The sequence below is a fragment of the Branchiostoma belcheri genome, unplaced genomic scaffold (assembly GCF_001625305.1).
Source record: "Branchiostoma belcheri isolate BF01 breed outbred unplaced genomic scaffold, Haploidv18h27 scaffold12, whole genome shotgun sequence".
Taxonomy (NCBI): domain Eukaryota; kingdom Metazoa; phylum Chordata; class Leptocardii; order Amphioxiformes; family Branchiostomatidae; genus Branchiostoma; species Branchiostoma belcheri.
In genome coordinates, this window is record NW_017802602.1 from 858,333 (window position 1) to 879,337 (window position 21,005).

The following is a 21,005-nucleotide window of genomic DNA, read 5'->3' on the forward strand; positions in this document are numbered from 1 at the left end:
GGAGTGTACAGTTTTCGGGTGCGGCAAACTGTACTCTCTAGCGGACAAACTCCCCTGGCATGTTATCTCTCTATTTGGCCAATTTCTACTCTTTCCAGCTGCCTCCCAAAGCCTATAGTAGAGGCTAGCCATTTCAAACCGTTGTGCACAACTGATCTTAACATACAGAGGTGACAAGTACACTACCAGTAGATTTCCAGACACTACGTTAAATGGCAGATCAGAAGCAGATAGGCACTTTGTATATGTACATGCCTGAGTACCATCCTGGTTAGTTTACGTCCATTCCCACAGTCACTACCGAAGACCCACAGTCACTACCAACTGTGGGAGTGGACGTAAACTAACCGGGATGGTACCCAGGCTAGCCTTGTAGGCCTTCAGTATGCAAACAAGTCTGTCAGTTGTAAGGGTTAAAAAAGCCAGCTAAGATCACTTCTGAATCGCACTTTTTTTCTCTGATGCAGTCAAGCCGGCCAGACCCCCGCCCCCACCTCCTAGATCTGCAGAGACCGCCCTGAGCACGGAAAACGATGACATGCACACGGAAGGCGATGACACACACACGGGGGGCGATGACACGTACACGGAGAGTGCTGACACGTACAGCTGCATCGACGAAGGAGGAACAACAAACGGAGAAAAGAAAAAGGCAGAAGAAAACGAGGAAGAATTCCCTGACTACGACACCATACCCGTTACTACTGAAGACACCTACACCACCATCGGTGAAACCACAGCAGATGAAGAAAACTATGCTGAGGTGGGAGGTCCGAGAAACGGTACAGCGGTTGAGGAGGAGGCTGATGAAGGCATGGTGGATAACGTTTACTACGAGGGCGCGAGCAACGCGAACGACGAACAAAACGGAATGGAGCAAGTTATCGACGATATCTTCAACGGAATCACCTACAACCGCGCTTCTGAACTCTTCCCTGCTAAAAACGGACAATCTGAAGATGAAAATAACGAGGAAACAAGAGACTTGTACGCACGCGTGAACAAGCCGCGACGGTCCTGGTCGAACGAAATCCTGGCGCCGCCGCTGCCGCATGCGTCGATCGAGGGGAAAACCTTCGCGTTTGACGAGATCAGAGACATGCTCGGAGACATGGGCATCGGGGAGGACGCCATCGAAGACCTGGCGCCTGATTGGCTAGTGGACGACGGACCGTCCGCCATCGACCAGCTCAAGCTGTTTGTGGAGAATCTGCAGGGCGATCAGCAGAAAGAGACTGTAGAGAATGGGGACTAAAACTAAATTCTCCTAACACTTACAATTGTGGAGAATCTACGCTAAGGCGATCAGCAGAAAGACACTGTAGAGAATGGAAACTAAGACCAAATTCTCCTAACATTATATACAGAGAGGCTATTCTAACATTGGTGGGGATCTCAAGGATATATTACATGTGAATTTTTAAAATCTTGAAAGAACTTCTAAGAACTGTTTTACAGAAACATATTGTGGAAAAACAGCTTCACTTAACAGTTTTAAACACTCTTCTCCAACAAAAATCCATAGTTGCCAAATTTTTGTGATTACAGAAAAGTTAGGTGACATTGAATGATTGTGTCTTTGCCATTTTTATAGTGGCCATATTTGATATTAAGCATCTTTTACAAATATGACTTATAATACAGTTTTTTGTGATTGGCTTTGAAAGACATAGTGCCTTGTAGTAATGTCCCCAAAAATGTGAGTAAAGTGCAGAAACAAACTCTTTTCCAGATTACAAAAACATGTATATTTACTCTTAGATTGTATTGTTTTAATTTTGTTTTAGCTACAATGTAGAAATGCACTTTTTTTATTTGTTTAAAAATTAGAAAGTGCTTGATGTTATTAAAAATTAGAAAGTGCTTGATGTTATTACATAGAACAAAGAATTTATGATTTTACCATCTTTTCATATTGAGATTTAGTTTAACTTTTTGAAGAATTTTATATTGATGAAAAAGTCTTGATATTGAGATCTAGGACAGAAGCAACAGAAGGTCTTGTACTTTAATGTGCCACACTGAAGGAGTTCAAGCCCCAAATGGCGTTAAAACTTGACTAGGAAATACTGTCAACACTCCTATATATGCTGTGGCAAAATGTAAGACAAAACGATGCCAACTTTTCAGGCTGTCCATAATTTAGAAAAGTTTTAAAGGATTGAGCTAAAAGCCACATACATGTACATGTATTTGGGCACTGTGTGCTCTGTTGGTATACAGCTAAATGTGTATGTAACAATCAGCAAAACAGCATCATGGCCTTCCAAAAGCTGGTCTTGTGGACTAAGTGTAAAAATTAAATATGCATTTAGTCAGTACTGTACATGTTAATGCTTGTGAGCAAAGCAAAGTTTTTAATGATTCCTTTTGGAATTCTATCCACATCCACTGAGAGTTCTTGATGGAAAGAGGGAGGTCTTACTAGCTATAGTATATGCAAACAAATGCAACATATATTGTACTTCCAAAAGAATACTGGGAAAGTGCAGTCATGCGTTTCTCAAGAAAAGAAATCGGTTTTGACTGTACTGTGACCTGAAAGATGAGCTTGACATTTTAAAAGTGAAATGCAGGCATCATTCACCGAGCTGCCATCAAGCCTCATTTGTGCAGTGTAAGCACGTCTAACCCTCGGAAGACGGGAGCAACAGACGATAAACCTGACAGTGAGTGAGTGAGTGACCATTCACTCTTTCCATACAGAAACGGCAACACTAACAGCTACGAACTTAATTTCCATCTCATTATAGAGCTTGTGTCTAGCAAACACGTACCGATAAACCAGAAAAAATGTCAAACTTGGAAGTGTACATACCCATACAAATGTGTAGTGTGTTTTTAAGTAATTGTATGATTTTGATACTTTTAAGTAAGTAAGAAAAAAAAAAATAATACAAATGTACCAAGAGGCATTAAACTATTTGTATGACTGGAAAATCATTTTGTGTAGCATTTAATTCTCACTGTGATTGTCACACACTAATGTTACTAAGAAACACATATTATGCAATACTGTACATTGCATACAATCATGTATGTATACCAATAACGTGTGGTCTTTCAATAGCTTCGATGTGATGTCATATTGACTCATCTTAGAACTTACTGTACAATCTACACGTACAAGATATCGATATCAAGTTTTAAAAACTAATTTGGTCCCTATATTGGCAAACATTTTTAATCATACACACTGTTACATTCAGTGCAAGAAGTGTATCCATATGAACCCTAATACTTGTCTTTTGGTCACATTATATAGCTTTTTAGTATGAAATTTCCACTAATAAGAAGCTCCAAATTTATTAACACTCTTTTGTGACTCTCTGACTTTCCACAGAAGAGAACCAGAAAAAAACATACTATTGAGCTTTATCCTCCACCTTCCACATAAGATTTCAAGTAGTGTTTACTTTTTATATTTACATAAAAAAAGTCTTAACTTAATTTGCAGGGAATTGAATGAAGTGAAAACCTGATAATACACAAAAGTGTTGTGATCTTGGATTAGTTACTAATAAATACATCTTAAATATTTCCAACTGTAATAGTAACTGTACTCAAGTTCAAAATTAATGCAAAAAATACTGGAGCAAACCATGTGAATCCAAGCTTTCTTTTACCAACTCCCCACTTTTAGTACCTCCAGCTTTACAATTGACAGACTGAGTGCATACATGTACAAAGTCATGTATTTAACACATTTTGATATGAAAGCTTACAGTTTTTCACTCAGCTTGTGGAAAGGTGGAAAACTTAGTTTTAGTGCAACATGCCAGTGTTTTATCTCTATTCAAGGTACAAATCTATTCTGAAAATACATTTTTTTCCACAAGGCATTGCGGTGCTGCAAAGAATGCAAACTTTGTTACCCAGTAACATAAACTTTAAAGTTAAAGATTAAGGTGTAGAACATTTGACTTTGACTTTCAATCAGATATAAGCCCCAACCACCTCAGTAAAAGCTCAAAACATACACAAGAAGCATCAGATTCTAGAAATGCAAAAAAAAGTTGAAGATGCATCTGAATTCTTATTGGTTGGATACTAGTAGCTATCTTGATACTGAGTTAAGCTTTTTTTAGTTCAACGTACTACATGTAATTCTTTATCTACATGTACATGTAAGGGCTGTAGACAGTACAGCTTAAAGCTATTTTGCAGAAAGTTATCAGTCGTATTGCAAGGGATCTGAAGAAAAAAACTTTGAAATCATGAAATGTATGACTCAGTTCTGTACAAACTTCATCTACTGCATAAAATGCCAAGATGAGCACCCAAATGATTTGTCATGGGGAACGCATCACAATAACAAAAAAAAAACAACTGTTTTCACTATTTCTAGCAGAGCTGCCGATTGTTTGTCAAAAGGACATGTCTAACTATGATATTCCATCAGGAATGTGGACGGACATCTTTACAATAACTTGTTTCTGCTTCAGAATTCAGAATTGACAGAAAACAATGATATATACAGATGACACAGAAAAGCTGCACCTCACATTTCAGGCTCCACATTTGACCAAACCTTTCCTGGTACAGCTTTGATTTAACAACTGATTGCCACGAGAAGTGAAAAAGGAAGCTCCTTTATCTAATAAACCACTAAATTATTTAAATAATATTTACAATATCTGAAACACACTTAGTCTAACACCTTCTGACAACATATGAATAGAAAATGACATTCAGTGGGCCATGTCCAACACAAATTATCATCTAAAGACATATGATCTATTAAAACTGTACAATTGAGAAAATGACATCTATTTAACATTACAACACAAGTGACATACATGTAGTAACAGCATGTCGGCAGAATGTACTGCACCTGCACGAATTCCGTAATGTATTGTGCATAGCACTTTGGCAGCACAAAGGTTATATTCACATATAGATGTATAAGTTAGTCACTATAAGGTTAACATCCTGTCTGTAGTTTCCAAATGTTATGTCGGAAAAGATATCCTCTGCCACAGGCAAAATTCTGATGCAACGTTGACCAAACATTGTGAAAAATCTGGCTTTCGCGAAGGCACAGTACGTTCTGCTGACATGCTCATAGTAACAGAGTTAGTCACAAAGACTGGATGGAGTCAGTAGAAAACGGTGATGACAGTTGGAGTGTTGTGAAGGTTACTTCTTCAGGAGCTGTTTTCTCTGTTGCTCTAGGAGCCCCTCCAAGTGGTCTGCTCTCTTTACTGCAGCCTGGAGGGAGAAAAACAAAGACTTTAAACTTCTTCTTTTGCCATCCTCAACTGAGGGGAAGCATGATGTAGCTATGAGTGCCATATGGCTGTGCTAAGGCTTGTGTATTTAGCTAATAATAAGCATACCGGGTCACCCCTACTATTCTTGATAAGTGTGTTAGGTTCTTTTACAACTAAACAAATTTTTTGTAACAAAAAGTCTGGTAACCTGTAGTTAGGATACACACATATCACAAGACACAATGAGGTGGTTATGCTCATATGACCATTAGGCACTTGTACATTGTATAGAATGCTCAGGCAGTTCACCCTGGACGTTGTCTGGTAAATGTGCTTGTCTATTGTATGATAAAATTTATTGCAGCAACATTCAGTTCAGTCTTGAATCTACGACTTTGGCACACAACCCACCTCGTACTGTTTCCTCAGCTGATTCACTGTGTCCTCCTTCTTAACAATGGCTGACTTCACTCTGCAGCGGCAAAAAAAGAGTGTGTTGTTATACAGTATATGCTAGTAAATACAATACGCTGCGACTGTATGGGATCCATATACAAAGAAAGACAAAGACAAATTGGAAAGGGTACAGAATCAAGCTGCAAGATTCTGTATGAACAACTATGTAAGAGGTGCTAGTGTCACGGAAATGAAAAGAAACCTACAGTGGACCTCACTGGAAGACAGAAGAAAGATGTCTAGACTATGCATGATGTACAAAATGACTAATAAACTGGTGGATGTCCCAACTACTAAGTACCTAATACCAGCCCAGAAGAGAACAAGAAATAGCCACGCATTCAAGTACCAGAGTTATCAACCAAGGATTGAGGTGTTCAAGAATTCATTCTTTCCTAGAACTATCGCAGAGTGGAACTCACTGTCACCAAGTACAGTAGGGGCATTGTCAATAGATAGCTTTAAACAATGTCTAGAGCTAGAAGTTCAAGGGTTAGGTGTAACAAGTCGATCGGTGTAATATAGCCAGCTGCCGCCGCGCCGCGTGCCTGCGAAGCTGGTGTGTTACGCCGAAAGGCGGTTATACCGGCTATACAGATACAGATACAGATAACTGTTACAATAAACATCTCTTGCTCCAATCTTTGACATTGTTTTATAATTTTATCACATTTTTTCATCACACTTCCAACACAAAAAGTTCTCTCACCTAGAGCTTTCGACCAGTCACTCTGGTCTTCCGTAGTAGACTGACCCAGTGAGACTTGTCATGTGAGTTCTTTGACCCAGTCTTGACATCACATTTTAGAGATGCCACGTGACAAGTCTCACTGTGTCAGTCTACTGAGGAAGACCAGAGTGACTGGTCAAAAGCTCTAGGTGAGAGAACTTTTGTGTTGGATCTAAAGTTTTAACTCTAAACCCTGCCGGTACCTTTTGTGCACCTCCTCCATCTCCTCCTCCTTCTCCCTGGTGATGCGGTCCAGCTCCATCTTGTGTCTCGCCCGCATCTCGGAGATCTCGTTCTTGACGCGCCGGTTCTCCTCCTCCGTGGCGACCAGCCGGTCCGCGAACTCCTGCCGGATCACCTCCGACATGTTGTTCCGCTCCTGGGTCAGCCGCTCTTTCACCTGTCAATCAAGTATGAATTAGAATTCAAATATTGTACTAGAAAGGTAACATTTGCATAATGTTTACCTTCACATAATGGTCTGCTCTCAGACTGTTAATTCTTACTCAAACACATTCACATATATGGCTACAGGAGTCTAAATACCTCCTGCTATAAGATTGCAACATGATGTAACCCAACACTAGTTACCATGGTGACAGACAGTCTGGTTCAGGTCATTGATCTTATTGGAACAGAAGAAGAAAGTAAGCACAAACAATATGTTTCCTTCGGTAAACATAAAATGACATCGTTTACCAGATACCTTTGACCCAGTGTTGATGTCACACTTCAAAGAAGCCATGTGACAAGCCTCACTGGGTCAGCAGGGTTGGACAAGTCCCATTGCCCACTTGCCCAGGGCAAGTAAAAGCACTGTTCGGGCAAGTCAATATCCCCCTGAATCGGGTAAGTAAATTTTTTGGATGCAAAGTATAGCTGCTACGGTGTTTGGAACAAGTCAAACCACCTTATTTCGATAAATAAAGCATCCAACAGTATAAACTCCAAAATAAGATGATTTCCTTGGTGGTAGTAAAAATGCATAGAAATATGTATATTTTGGGCAAGTGAAAAATTGGTTCGGGCAAGTGGAAATGACTTTGTACTTTCCCGAAAGGGCAAGTGGATTTTTGAAAACTTGTCCAACCCTGGTCAGTCTACTGAGGAAGACCAGAGTGTCTGGTCGAACGCTCTAGATGAGAGAATTTCTTTCTGTTGGATCAAATTTTTTTAAAGTTTTAACTTTTAACATGTAACTACCCACACAGATGAACCAACCTTGTTGATATCCTCCAGCTCCTGTTCCTTCTGCCTGAGAAGACCTTTCAACCGAGCATTTTCTCCCTCAACCTCAATCAGCTCAGCCTTCATGTCGTTGTACTTGTCCATCGCAGTCCGCTCTGATCGCTCTAACTCTCGCATTTCTGCTTCGTATTTCTCTCTCATGCGCCTGCGAGTACACACAAACAAACAAACAAGGTCAATTACAGGCTGAATAAGATCGTTAAACTTGTCCATCGCCGTCCGCTCTGAATGCTCTAACACTCTCATACGCTTGTAAGTACAAACAAACAAACAAACAAAGAAACACACATGTCAACAACATCACTGGGCCAAACAGACCTTTGGGGTGATTAAGCACAATCTGTGGGTATGGCCAATCATGTAGGGTAAAATCACTTGCATACATGTCAATTGTAAGAGCAAATTTAGAATATGCCATGACAGTATGGGATCCATATACAAAGAAAGACAAAGATAAACTGGAAAGGGTACAGAATCAAACTGCAAGATTCTGCACATGACAGACGAAAAAATGTCCCAACTATGCATGTATGATGTACAAAATGACTAATAAACTGGTAGAAGTACCAACCACTAAGTACCTGATACCAGCCCAGTAGGGAAGGTGAACATAACAAACAAACAAAAAAACAAGCGTCCTTACTTCATCCTGTTCTCTGCAGCTCTCTCCACCTCCTCCCTCTGTGACGAAGCGTCCTCGTCTAACCTGAAATGTGAGAAATACCTTGCTTGGTTGCCATCACAAAGAGGGGGTGTCCACAATAGAACACTCAGGAACAGCACGAAATTGACACAGTTTAAGTGCCGGACACAGCTATGCTAAACATTACCTTACTGTGTCCCCCTGCCGAAAGACAGTTAATGTTAGTCAATGTTATAACAGAATTTTAAGTCATGTTTAACTTAGTAGTGATTATCTAGGATTTGTGACTAGTTTTAATCCTTTTTTGTCATGTATAATGCTGATAAGTCTAAGATTTTGAATTACATGTACAGAAACCGCAATTCAGCACTCTATTCATGCTGCAATAGTTTTTTTATTGAATAACCCCCCCCCCTCTCTCTCTCTCACCTCTGTATGACCAGCTCAATCTCCTTGTCCCTGTCCCTCTTCACGGTCTCCTTCAGTTCTCTCTCCTTCTGTAGCAGCCATGTGTCCTGTTTCTTCATGTAGTTCTCTTCCCAGGCCTCCTTCTCAACCTTCAGCCTATCCTGTAGCTGCTTCACTTCAGCCTGGAGGAACAACAGGTCATTAACATGTAATAACCGACCACTTCTTCATATAGTTCTCTTCCCAGGCCTCCTTCTCAACCTTCAGTCTGTCCTGTAGCTGCTTCACTTCAGCCTGGAGGAACAACAGGTCATTAACATGTAATAACCGACCACTTCTTCATATAGTTCTCTTCCCAGGCCTCCTTCTCCACCTTCAGTCTGTCCTGTAGCTGCTTTACTTCAGCCTGGGGGAACAACAGGTCATTAACGTATAATAATTGACAACTTTCTAATCTAACGCTAACTCTCTCCTTCTGTAGAAGCCACGTGTCCTGTTTCTTCATGTAGTTCTCTTCCCAGGCCTCCTTCTCCACCTTCAGTCTGTCCTGTAGCTGCTTTACTTCAGCCTGGAGGAACAACAGGTCATTAACATGTAATAACCGACCACGTTATAACCCTAACTCAGCCATGTGTCCTGTTTCTTCATATAGTTCTCTTCCCAGGCTTCCTTTTCAACCTTCAGTCTGTCCTGTAGCTGCTTTACTTCAGCCTGGAGGAACAACAGGTCATTAACATGTAATAACCGACCACGTTATAACCCTAACTCAGCCATGTGTCCTGTTTCTTCATATAGTTCTCTTCCCAGGCTTCCTTTTCAACCTTCAGTCTGTCCTGTAGCTGCTTTACTTCAGCCTGGAGGAACAACAGGTCATTAACATGTAATAACCGACCACTTCTTCATATAGTTCTCTTCCCAGGCTTCCTTCTCCACCTTCAGTCTATCCTGTAGCTGCTTTACTTCAGCCTAGAGGAACAACAGGTCATTAACATGTAATAACCGACCACGTTCTAACCCTAACTCTCCCAGGCCTCCTTCTCAACCTTCAGTCTATCCTGTAGCTGCTTTACTTCAGCCTGAAGGAACAAAAGTCATGTACATGTAATTACAACGTTCTAACTCTAACTCTAACCCTAACCCCAACCCCAACCCCAACCTCAACCCTAACCGTAATCCTAACCAAAGCCCTACTCCTCTCATGCTTCCTTCTCCACCTTCAGTCAATCTGGTCTTCCTCAGTAGACTGACCCAGTGAGACTTGTCACGTGGCTTCTTTTAAGTGTGACGTCAACACTGGGTCATTCACTCTGGTCTTCTTCAGTTCCTCAGTAGACTGACCCAGTGTTGACGTCACACTTCAAAGAAGCCACGTGACAAGTCTCACTGGGTCAGTCTACTGAGGAAGACCAGAGTGACTGGTCGAAAGCTCTAGGTGAGAGAATTTTTTGTGTTGGATCTAAAGTTTGTAAATTAGTAAAATTTTAAACATACAGCATGTCTCCTCTCCTGTTCGTCCCGAGCCTTCTCGTACTCCCTCCTCATCGTCTCCACGGCCTTGGAGCTGGTGTCCTCCAGCTGTTCTTTCATTCTGTCGATCTCTCCGCGCTGTTTTGCCGCCTGCGTCGCGATTCTCTCCTTCTCCTCCTGAACTTCTGCGTACAATCTGGGAGGGTGACAAAGGAAACAAACAGCTGATCTTACTGTTAAATTGAATTCACAACAAGGCATTTTTCTTCTTGTAAATATTACAGCAATCAAACGCAAGCTGAGATGGTTTGGTCATGTCGCAAGATCATCAGAGCTTGCAAAACTGTACTACAAGGGACAGTGCCAGGGAGACAAAAAAGGGGGTAAGCAGAGAAAGAGGCGGGAAGACAACATGAAAGAGTGGACTGGGCTGAGCATAGCTGAAGCCATGAGAGCGGTGAAGGACAGCGTTAAATGGACGAGAACAGTTGACCAAGTCACGGTGCCACAACGACACTCAACGGGGTCAAGGGATACATTGTAGGAGAGGTGAAGTGAAACATTGCAACCAGAACATTGTATAAACACATACCAACAGCATGTAACTGAATAAGAGATTTATTCAACATATGAAGTAAAAATTAATCACCTTCTTCTCTGTTGCTGTAGCCCTTGCTCTTCCTGTTCAGCCTGTTTCTCATATCTGAAAAGGACATTTTAAAATGACATTGAATCAGCTGCTCCCCCTAGTGTCCAATACCAGTACTGCAAGGCTGAAGATGACACAGCATACATGTAGTCTTGGGCTGCACTAAAACATTACAAAGGCTTTTTCCCTGCCATTTCTTTGCCACAGAAAATACTTGGAAATATCATCATCTGGGCATATCTATCTAGGGCTCGAAATTCATTTTTTGGGAATAGGTGCACTGGAACGTTTTTTTGGGTGCACCATATAAGATGAAATACATGTACATGTGAGTAGAATGTCAGCAAAAGCTTATTATGTTTCATTTCTAAAGAAATGATTTTATTATTTTTCTAACACTTAGATGTTAAGAATATGCTGTATACTATTATACATTTAACATCTTTACATACGTAACCCTACGAAAACATTTGGGTGCACAGCTCCAAATTTGGGTGCACTAAGGTGCACATGCACCCAGTATTTCCAGCCCTGTTGTCTCAGGCCTCACCTCTGTTTAGCCAGTTCCCTCTCCCTGTTACACGCCGACTCAATCTCTCTGCCCATCTGTTCCTTTATCTCCTCTGTCTGGTGGATAAACCGACGACTGGCCCGCTCGTCTGCCTCTAACAGCTCAGCCTCGTGGATAGCCTTGATCTTCTTTACCTCCTGCTTGTGTTTGGCGATCAGTCTCTGGATTTCTGGCTCCAGGCCTTTTACTGTCATCTCCTGTAAGTTTAAAAAACAACAACAAATAAGTTACAAAACCTACAGAACTATGGTACTCTTGTCATCTATCCCTCAGCTTGTGTTTGGCGATCAGTCTCTGGATTTCTGGCTCCAGACCTTTAACTGTCATCTCCTGTATTTTGAAAACAATCACACGTGACTAACACATGACAGAATGCCCAGGTGGACGTTGAACACAATTATAATAAAATAAAGCATTACAAGGTACATGTATAGCTTACCCCAATAGTGGATGTTTCATTCTGACTTTTATTGTGTATGAAAAATTAGACAGAAATCTGATAACTAAAAGGTCACAAGAACAGAGGAAAAAAATTAGATAATTCTGACTAATTTAAGTAATTATCTTTTATCAAGCTACATTAATTTTGTGTATCAACTACTTTTCAGACTTTTACCTTGATCTTTTTTGTCTTTTCGTCTATCCACTTTTCCCTCCTGAGTTTCTCGGCGGCTGCATGCATGTCTTTGATTTTCTGTGTCTCTTCATTATGTCTGGAAGGAATAAGAAGGTTATAGTCACAATACCAATCTCACAATTTCTTGATAACACATTATAATGCTCAATGGTCATATCTATAAAGAGACTGAATATTGTTTGACACAGTGGTGTAAAAATACTTCAAACAGTAGACATTACAGTTACAATTACAAAACAAAACCTATTTTAAAGAGATCTGCCAGATAACTAGCGGCCCTGTGTATGAGAGAGCTCAAGGCATCAAAGCTCTGCACATAAAAAGAACCCAACACACTTACTGAGTTGTACAGTCGAAAATTTGGGTGAGTCCATTTTCTTGTGTTGGATATTACAGTTCAAACTTGTTTCATAATGACTTCTACCAACACAGATGAACTTTCAAGATGACACTTGTTTGTGTACTTGATTGAATATGCAAGCTGTGGTCAAGTTGCCTTGCACTACTAGCTACTTGAAAAAGCATCATGAGTTGAGGATGACAAAAGAAGAATGCAGGCAGACGAAAGATGTTACAGTACAGTAGCACTACCCACTTGTCTGACATGTCCTTGATCCTCTTGCTGTACTTGGCATCCATGTCCTTCAGTTCCTTCACCACACGCTCACACTTTTCTCCCAGGGCCTTCTTATCATCTATTAACTGGTGAAAATAAAAACAGATATCACAGACCATACGCCAGTAAAGGTTAGATACCAGATTTGCCAAAAACAGTTACTCAAGCAATATTATGATTTTGGAAATGGTCAGACATTTCAGATGGTATCCACTACCTTTCGTCAGTGACACTAGAGACACTCTAGAGACACTGACGAAAGGCAGTGGATGCTACCTGAAATGTCCAAAATCATATTCAGTGGATATGGTACCATTGATCATTTGTCTGATGGGTCCGGACCTTTTGGATTAGTCGTTAGTGCGCTGGTGTCGTGAGCTGGCTGCCCGGGTTCGATTCCTGGTGTCCCGGGATTCAGGGGTTTTCCTGTTTCTACATGTACTTGCTCCTGTTAGTTTCAAAGTCTTACCTGGTCGATGAAGCCCAGGTGTCTCTTGATGGTTGCTTCGTACTCCTCCTTCTGCACCTGGAGTCTGTGTTTCATCTCCTTCTCCCCCTCACGCGCATGCCGGATTGTCAGCTCTCTCTGCTGGTTCTGGGGAGATAGAAAAAACATAAATGAACTGGAAAGGTAACATTTGCAAAGCAAAGCCATAATGTTTACCTTCACCCATGGTCTCCCCTAACTACTGTTTTGTTTTCTCTGAGTCATCATCATCCATTGTATTCTGCATCTGTAGTCATGAGAAAACGTTCTTTGTCAAGACAATTAATGTCCCTTGTCAAGACATTAGTGTGGTAACCGTCAGCAGCCTCCAACTCTGTCCTGCCACTTGCTACATAATGTAACCAAACACCTCAGGGTATCGTCCTCAGCACCTGTTAACATGACTATGGATCAGCATCTTGCCCTAGTGTTCAGTATCGGTACTGCATATCAGCACCTCCCCCTAGTGTTCAGCATCAGTACTGCATGTACAACTCACCAGTTCCTTCTGCAGCATGGCTATGGATCAGCACCTCTCCCTAGTGTTCAGTATCAGTACTGCATGTATCTGCATCTGTATCTGTATCTGTATAGCCGGTATAACCGTTCTTCGGCGTAACACACCAGCTTTGCAGGCACGCGGCAAGGCGGCAGCTAGCTACCCCGAACGACTTGTTACACCTAACCCTTGAACATCAAACTCTAGACATTGTTTAAAGCTAGCTAATGATGATGCCCCTACTGTACTTGGTGACAGAGAGTTTCACTCTGCGATAGTTCTAGGAAAGAATGTAAAACTCACCAGTGCCTTCTGCAGCATGGCCACGGATCGTTGTTTCTCCTCCAGCTCGATTCGTTGTTTGAGCATCTCCCCCTAGAGTTCACTATCAGTACTGCATGTTTATGTTTATGTTTGTGTAGAGCTCACCAGTGCCTTCTGCAGCATGGCTATGGATCAGCACCTCCCCCTAGTGTTCACTATCAGTACTGCATGTAGAAACAAGGCTCTACTATTTCACAGTATTTTCTGGAGAACAATAACTTACCAGTGCCTTCTGCAGCATGGCCACGGACCGTTGTTTCTCCTCCAGCTCCAGTCGTTGTTTGAGCATCTCGCTGGCGACCTCGGATGCGGTTGCCGAGGCCTGCTCCATCTGGGCGATCTCCTCGGCCGAGGGGACCAGGAGGACCGGGGGCGGCGCGGCCGCTGATGCTGGGTCCTCACGGGGGGTGCTTTCCACGGACTGGGGAGGGGGAGATATACATGAAGGAACCTTTATTGCTGGACAATCATACATGGTAGAATGTGTGGCAGTAAGACCATCAATATATAATAGATTATATGAATTACAATATGGTCATGTATTGATGGTTTGGTCTTGCTTATGGAACTGTGTGCCAGATAGGGTGAACTTTGTCTTGGTAGTAATAGTCTGTAACAGTATGAATGGTTTATTTCAACAATGTCGCAAACATACCAGCCAGAATGGCTGAACAGTGTTCTGATAAGACAACAATTTGGGTAGAGACACATCCACATGCATGTATCGTAACATACTAAATAAGAGTAAAAACAATCTGTACAACATTTGCTGGGTTATCAGATACTAGTAAGAAGTAGAACAAGTTTAAAAAAACCTAATCAGCCCAACTGTCGGACATATGAGAAGAAAAAGAAGTACATATAGCCTAAAATTGAATGGAACTTTGGAAGAAAGTACTTTTATAAAACAATCTGACCTTAGTGACCTGGCTGGTGACCTGACTGATGACCTCATCATCTGCCTTCTCCACCTCATCCAGGAAAGACATGATGGACCTGTGGACAGGATTATTTCTTTAGAAGATAAAGAGTGTAAGTGCCAGATTTCAGGAAGACATGTCCATGAAAAACAAGACTAAGAAAGGTAAGAAAGAAAGGTAACATTTACAAAGAAAATGTATAATGTGTACCTTCACAATTGGTCTAGCCTAAGAAGCTACTGTTCTGTTTCTTCTCATTCAAACACATTCCTTTTATATGGTGACCAGCCCCTCCAGCTCTGTCCTACTACATAATGTAACCCAACACCACAGGGTATTGCTACCACACTGTACCATGGTGACAGACGTCTGGTTCAGGTCATTGAATTTATTTGTTTGGAGAAGAAGAAAAAGAAGAGGCACCAACAGAGAAAAAACAATACGCTTTCCTTCTGTGAACTTCAAGGTAAACATATTGTTCTGTGAAGGTAAACATAAACAGAACAACGAGCAGTTCTCACCTGAGTTTGTCCTCAGTGAGCATGACACCAGGTAACCCCCCTGCCGAGGTCCTGGGCGGATGGTTCAGCTTCTCAAGTTTCTCTGACGACAGGTAGCCATTGTCCTTCTCTTCATCACTACCTGCATGATGGTTTATATGGTTACAACAGTTGTTATATTGATACAACGATTTCTACATTGTTCAGTCTTGTGGTAAAATACTTCACACATAGCTGCAAGTCTTTACTTTGGACTCCACACACAAAGAGAAACACCAATCCACAGTTCTTAAAGGGCTGACTCACAACACTAAAGGAACTCATGGAGACAGAAACTGATTTAGGGCATGATTCTCTCAGCAAGGAAAGATGAACAGTTCTGGAAACTAAACTAAAGTTTGTTTGATAGGACAAATTATGATGATGATGGAATACAAGATACAACAGAAACTTTGCAAGTTGTGGTGTTAAAGCTTAGAAGTGATAGTAACATTAGTAACATCAGCCCTTCTCACCCCAGGCTCGACTCTTTCTTGGCGTGGGGAACTTCTCGGGCTCCTCCTCCAACATCTTAATGGTGTCCAGAAGGTCGTTCAAGGTCGTCTTGGTCTTGCTGTCCGTGAGGGTGGTGAGGTCATCCCGGTCAGTCTCAGCCTGGGTGTCGGGGGCTGCGGTTGCACCCTGGGGCTCCTAGGATTAGCAATCCATATATTAATCAACCAATCAATATATCAATCAATATATCAATCAATATATCAATCAATCTATCAAACATGTAAGTGTCATAACACATCCACATAGAGTCACATTTTGTTTCACTGGACACTGTAAGGATATTGGACAATGAACAAGACTATTTCCTGAGAGGGATGAAAGAGGCTATATACATCAGGGCTCATCACCCTTCACTTAACCGCGACGGGGGCCAACATCTTCTACCAGATACCTTTGACCCAGTGTTGACATCACACTTCAAAGAAGCCACGTGACAAGCCTCACTGGGTCAGTCTACTGAGGAAGACCAGAGTGACTGGTCCAAAGCTCTAGGTGAGAGAATTTTTTGTGTTGGATATAAATTTTGAACTTTAAACTTACATCAAACATCTCGTCCACCTTGCGTACGGTACTGGCCGTGCCGGGTCTCTGCTGCGGCGACCTCTGACCTCCCACCTCTGACTCCGTCATCTCGCTGTCGCTCTCTGACCCCGCCCTCTTCACAGGCGACGACCTTTTCTTGGTCCTGACCTTGGGTTTCGCTGAAGCAGGTCTGGAGACTTTCTTGGTGACTTTCCCGCTGGGCTGGAGAAAGGAGATCTCTCCTTCCGACTTCTGTTTGGGTTCTGCTCTCTTTTCTTCCCTTTTTCTTTGCAGCTCCTGAAGAATTTAAGTTAGGATCATAGAATCTCAAGAAGGGTTGAAAAGAGAGAGGTGATAGCATAAGGTGCTACTGCCATGTCCATTTGTCAAATATTTAACGTTTTCCAAAATCATATCCAGTAAACTGTTGCTTGAGTAACTGCTTTTAGGCATATCTTATTACCTGGATGTCTAACCTTCGCCGATGTATAAAATTATGATTATACTTCATTTTGCTGCATTTTGGATTGCATAGTTTTACACTAAACTGTGAGTTTAGTGCCAAGGGATATGGCAAAAATGTTAGGCAGCCAAATATACAACAAAGACTTTTTAATGCCATACTGGTTAGAGAACTTGTCAAACCTGTATGGCTGCTTGTCGAGCTTGTCTCTCCTTCTCCTCCCTCCTCCTTCTCTTCTCTTCCTCCTGTTTCCTTCTGTCCTCCATCTCTGCCATTCTCCTGTTCTGTTCTTTCCTCATCATGTCCTCTCTCTCCTCTCTCTTCTGTGCCAGCAGTCGTTTTACTGTCTCCTCACTCTCTCTCTGCTCCTTCTCTTTGCACGCTCTAAAAAGATACAGTACACACTTTAGAATGCTGAAGTATAGGCAGATAGGCACTCAAAGCCCTGTAAACAGGCATATATCTGTAGCATTTTTGTTAATATAAAGCCTTAAGTGGTAAAGCTCCATACAAAAACAAAATGATGCCATTATTGACTTGTTCTACTGTTTTGACAAGAGTCAGGTGGGAAGATAGGTAAAAGAATGTTGTTCAAGAAGTAAGGACACTAAGGCCATGTTGATTTGATTATATGGATGACATCCTCCGGGAGCCCCAAAACTGATGCGCGCGTGAGAATAAAAAAAAAGTTTTGCAAAAAATAAAAAGTTGTTTTCATTATGAAATCTACGTGGTCATGAGGGTTGAACAAATGGGACAGAATATGGTTTGGCGAATAATCTAATCTTCAAGTTCATTTCCTTACAATTTCGTCTTTTTTCATTTGATTTTGGCATTCTACGACATTGGTATAGTTTTTACTTATTTTTTTGTAACTTACGGTATATTTTTGCTCATTTTGCAACTGTTTTGTACGATTTACAGTATGGTTGAAAACTTTTTTTTTTTGGAAACGGCCGAAAATTCATGTGCGCGCGGATGTCATCCATATAATCAAATCAACATGGCCTAAGTTATATTATGTAGAAGAAGTTTTAATGATCAGTTAGTTGGACAACCCTCCAGCTGCAGTGTCACTGACAAAAGCTAGTGGATGCTACCTGAAACGTCTGACCGTTTTCAAAATCATATCCAGTTGCTTGAGTAATGTTTTTGATGTAGTCTTCAGACTTCCCCACCTGTACCATCTCTGTATCCTAGTCGCTGCCTTGTTGACCCTGTTGATGTACAGCTCTGCCTCGGCCTTGCTGATCGTCTTGGGAACGCCGCGCCGGCCTGGCGGACTACCCTGCTTTGGGCGCGGCAACGACAAGTCCTGATTGGCTGATGGGCTGGTCGGACTTGCCCCCGACGATGCACCGATGTTTCTCAACACATGGGCTTCAGCTGGGTCAAAAATGATAAAATATCAACACAGGATGCTCTGCTGCAGTATAAAAGAAAGCTGCTAGGAGGCACATAATTGAACTTGAACTGGCAACCACCCAGATACCAAATAGCAATCTACATTAAGATCCAACTACATTACACATCTTGACATGTTATGCTGTTTTTCCGTCATTTGGCCTGTGCATATAGGCAGGCAGGCAGGATAGAATTTTGCTGCTCACGACAGACAACAATTGGCATGTAAAGAGATGGCATTTCAGAGGTTTATAATTTTGAAATTTTCCTGGGCGCAGGCTCCTTGTGCCATCGGCATGATGTTACTCACATGTGCATCAAACAAAATTGAGTTGATGGAAAAAAATTTAGACTGGCTAGAACACTGGTAAAGTACAGACAACAAGCTCACCAGATAAAAATGCAGGAAAATAATGTTTTAGATCAAGATTTCAAAATTTTCATGGGGTAGCATGTCCCTAGATTGTTGCTGGCACTCGAAATGATGTTATGTAAAACAAAATTGAGATGACAGAAAATTTCAGGCTGGACAGAACACTGGTACAGTAGAGACTACTACAGACAAGCTCACCTGGTGCTCCCCTTGTAACAGTAGCATTGTTGGGCAGGTTCAGCTGCTTAGCTGGAGGGGACCGTTCACTGTTCAGCAGGTTGGGAGGAGGGGACCGCTCACTGTTGAGAACGTTTGCAGGGGGGGACCGTTCACTGTTGAGGGGGGAGGAGGGCATAGTGCTGTCTGTTCTGTCTGTCAGGGGGATCTTGAACGGGCTGCCTTCAGGCTGGAAAAGAGAGGAAAGAACTTTTTTCTATAATGTGCTAACACAATAGCTTGGATTGTAACATAACAATGACACTCCTGGCTTATCAACTGTTTTACAGAAACTGCAAGGTTCTAGCTACATGTAGGAGTCCTGATGAACTTCTTTCAAAAGATGACAGAGACATTAAAAGATTGTACATTCAGGTTTAGAAAACCGCAAATTCAGACTTTTCTTTCTCCAACAGAACAGCAGGGCTAACCATTTATGGCAAGTAATTTATTCTTGACCCTGTGCCATTTTACTTTTAGCTTGCAAAACTGCAAATTGTTCATACTTCTTTCTGGAATTGTGTCTGCAAATTGTAGGTGTTTTTTTAAATCAAAAGTACAAGTAAGTAAATATTTTAAACCCTGCCCTGAAAAAGACACTGTTTAAACAGAAGTAACACATATAAGCATTACTCTATCTACAGATTAGATGATTGTACATGTATGCCGGTACTCACCATGCCAGGCGGCAGAACTCTGACTGCCCCCACTGATGGAGGTCTGTCCCTGTTCAGTTGTTTCTTGACTTTGGGAGTGTCAAACAACGACAGGAAGTCATCACCTGCTTCGTTGGTCCTGGAAAAAACAGTAAGGCAAAGAAAATTACTGTAGATTCATTTTTTTTGTGGAAGGAGCGCAGCAGTGGTCTTTGCTGTGTTTTAACAGTTGAAACAATTCCAAAGTACAGTAGAAATATAAAAGACATATTTGCAGTGTTATGGTTTCACATTAAGACTGAGTTAGATTAGAAGCAACCGTAAATATGTACCACAAACATTTTAACACTAGTCATGTGTTACGTGTCTTCGTCTTTCTGCATTGCAGTTTCTGTATGTCCTGCAAGAGGGGTGAAGTCTGCTATCTCTGTGTGCCTTGTTGATACAAGTCTGACTCTGACCATGACAAATTACTCTTTGCAGCAGTTTGTAAACATGTGTGATGATGACAAATTACTATGTTAGCAGTTAGTCCATGTCCTCACCTAGGGTTGGAATGTGTGAGTTTGCTGGCTGAAGCTGGTCGCCGGAGGTTTTGTGCCCCCCTCCCCACAGGCGTGAGTCCTGTGCTGCCACTACTCTCGCTGGTGTTGCTCCTCTGTGTGTCTGCTGGGTTGTGACTTCCCGCTCTCCTGTGCTTCCTCTGGGCACCGCTGGAGTAGCCGTTCACGGTCTGACTCTGGAATAAATTTCACAAGAAAAATGACATAATATAGTTCTAATTAAGGATCAACATTCAGTTGCTGCTCTCGCTGGTGTTACTCCTCTGTGTGTCTGCTGGGTTGTGACTTCCCGCTCTCCTGTGTTCCCACTCTCCTGTGTTCCCATCCAGTTGGGGTTTACTGTACAATGAAACAGTAATTATACATTTCTCAACAATAAAGGCCACATGCGTTTGTTTTCTTTTGAACTTCATGAATCTGTCATGAATTTATCATTATCACTAAATGTTTATGTATTTGTAAGAACTTCAATCATGACATGAAAAACTCTATCACATGGGTAACACTCTTAACAGTTGAGTTGGTAAAATACATAGAGAGAATTAAACTGTTCTCCAACACAGGAAAATTCCTGGTGAGTCATTTTTCTTTGAGTTGGAGAGCAGTTTAATTCTTTATAAGAAAATTGTGTTTTACCAACGTCCCCCTGCCCCTCCTGGAGTCTGCAGTAGAAGGTCTGCCAGCGGACCCAGGTCTGTGAGCCGAGGCCGACCCTGGCCGCTGGGACGCCGACCCGGGGCGCTGGGACGCTGACCCGGGCCTCTGGGTCGCTGATGACCCCACACGTTTGTTCCCCGACACCATGGACAGCTGTGACCCAGTCAGGCTCAGGTCAAGGTCGCTCCCTCGCGGAGTCTCCGCGTTCGCCTTCTTTGGAGTCGGCAT

General features: G+C 41.9%; 2 protein-coding genes across 2 annotated transcripts in view; one reads left to right on the forward strand and one right to left on the reverse strand.

Annotated features, from left to right (window-relative positions):
• LOC109462748 (thyroid hormone receptor-associated protein 3-like) overlaps window positions 1-1,800 on the forward strand; it is a 16,453-nt gene extending 14,653 nt beyond the window's left edge. The window contains exon 10 of the mRNA XM_019759324.1: window positions 465-1,800. Within this exon, the coding sequence (XP_019614883.1) occupies window positions 465-1,255 (791 nt within the window). The 3' untranslated portion in view covers window positions 1,256-1,800. The remainder of the gene's footprint in view (window positions 1-464) is intronic.
• Window positions 1,801-4,925: 3,125 nt separating this feature from the next.
• LOC109462629 (centrosomal protein of 131 kDa-like) lies at window positions 4,926-21,005 on the reverse strand. The gene is made up of 23 exons (XM_019759191.1): window positions 20,757-21,005; window positions 20,103-20,296; window positions 19,579-19,696; window positions 18,884-19,091; window positions 18,087-18,294; window positions 17,091-17,292; window positions 16,464-16,742; window positions 15,884-16,058; window positions 15,390-15,510; window positions 14,866-14,962; window positions 14,172-14,369; window positions 13,108-13,233; window positions 12,618-12,724; window positions 12,002-12,098; window positions 11,365-11,582; window positions 10,815-10,868; window positions 10,190-10,361; window positions 8,720-8,880; window positions 8,291-8,353; window positions 7,621-7,792; window positions 6,603-6,799; window positions 5,625-5,685; window positions 4,926-5,211 (listed from the first exon to the last, which is right to left on the reverse strand). The coding sequence occupies exons 1-23, from the start codon at window positions 21,003-21,005 to the stop codon at window positions 5,140-5,142; spliced, it is 3,549 nt and encodes a 1,182-aa protein (XP_019614750.1). The 3' UTR covers window positions 4,926-5,139.

Excerpts from the sequence above, each read along its gene's own strand:
- LOC109462629 (XM_019759191.1), bottom strand. The coding sequence starts at position 21,005 with ATGCCGACTCCAAAGAAGGCGAACGCGGAGACTCCGCGAGGGAGCGAC. Across the intron at positions 20,297-20,756 it reads GGAGGGGCAGGGGGACGTTG|AGTCAGACCGTGAACGGCTA; the intron begins GTAAAACACAAT and ends AATTTATTCCAG. Across the intron at positions 12,099-12,617 it reads ATCAAGGACATGTCAGACAA|ACATAATGAAGAGACACAGA; the intron begins GTGGGTAGTGCT and ends TATTCCTTCCAG.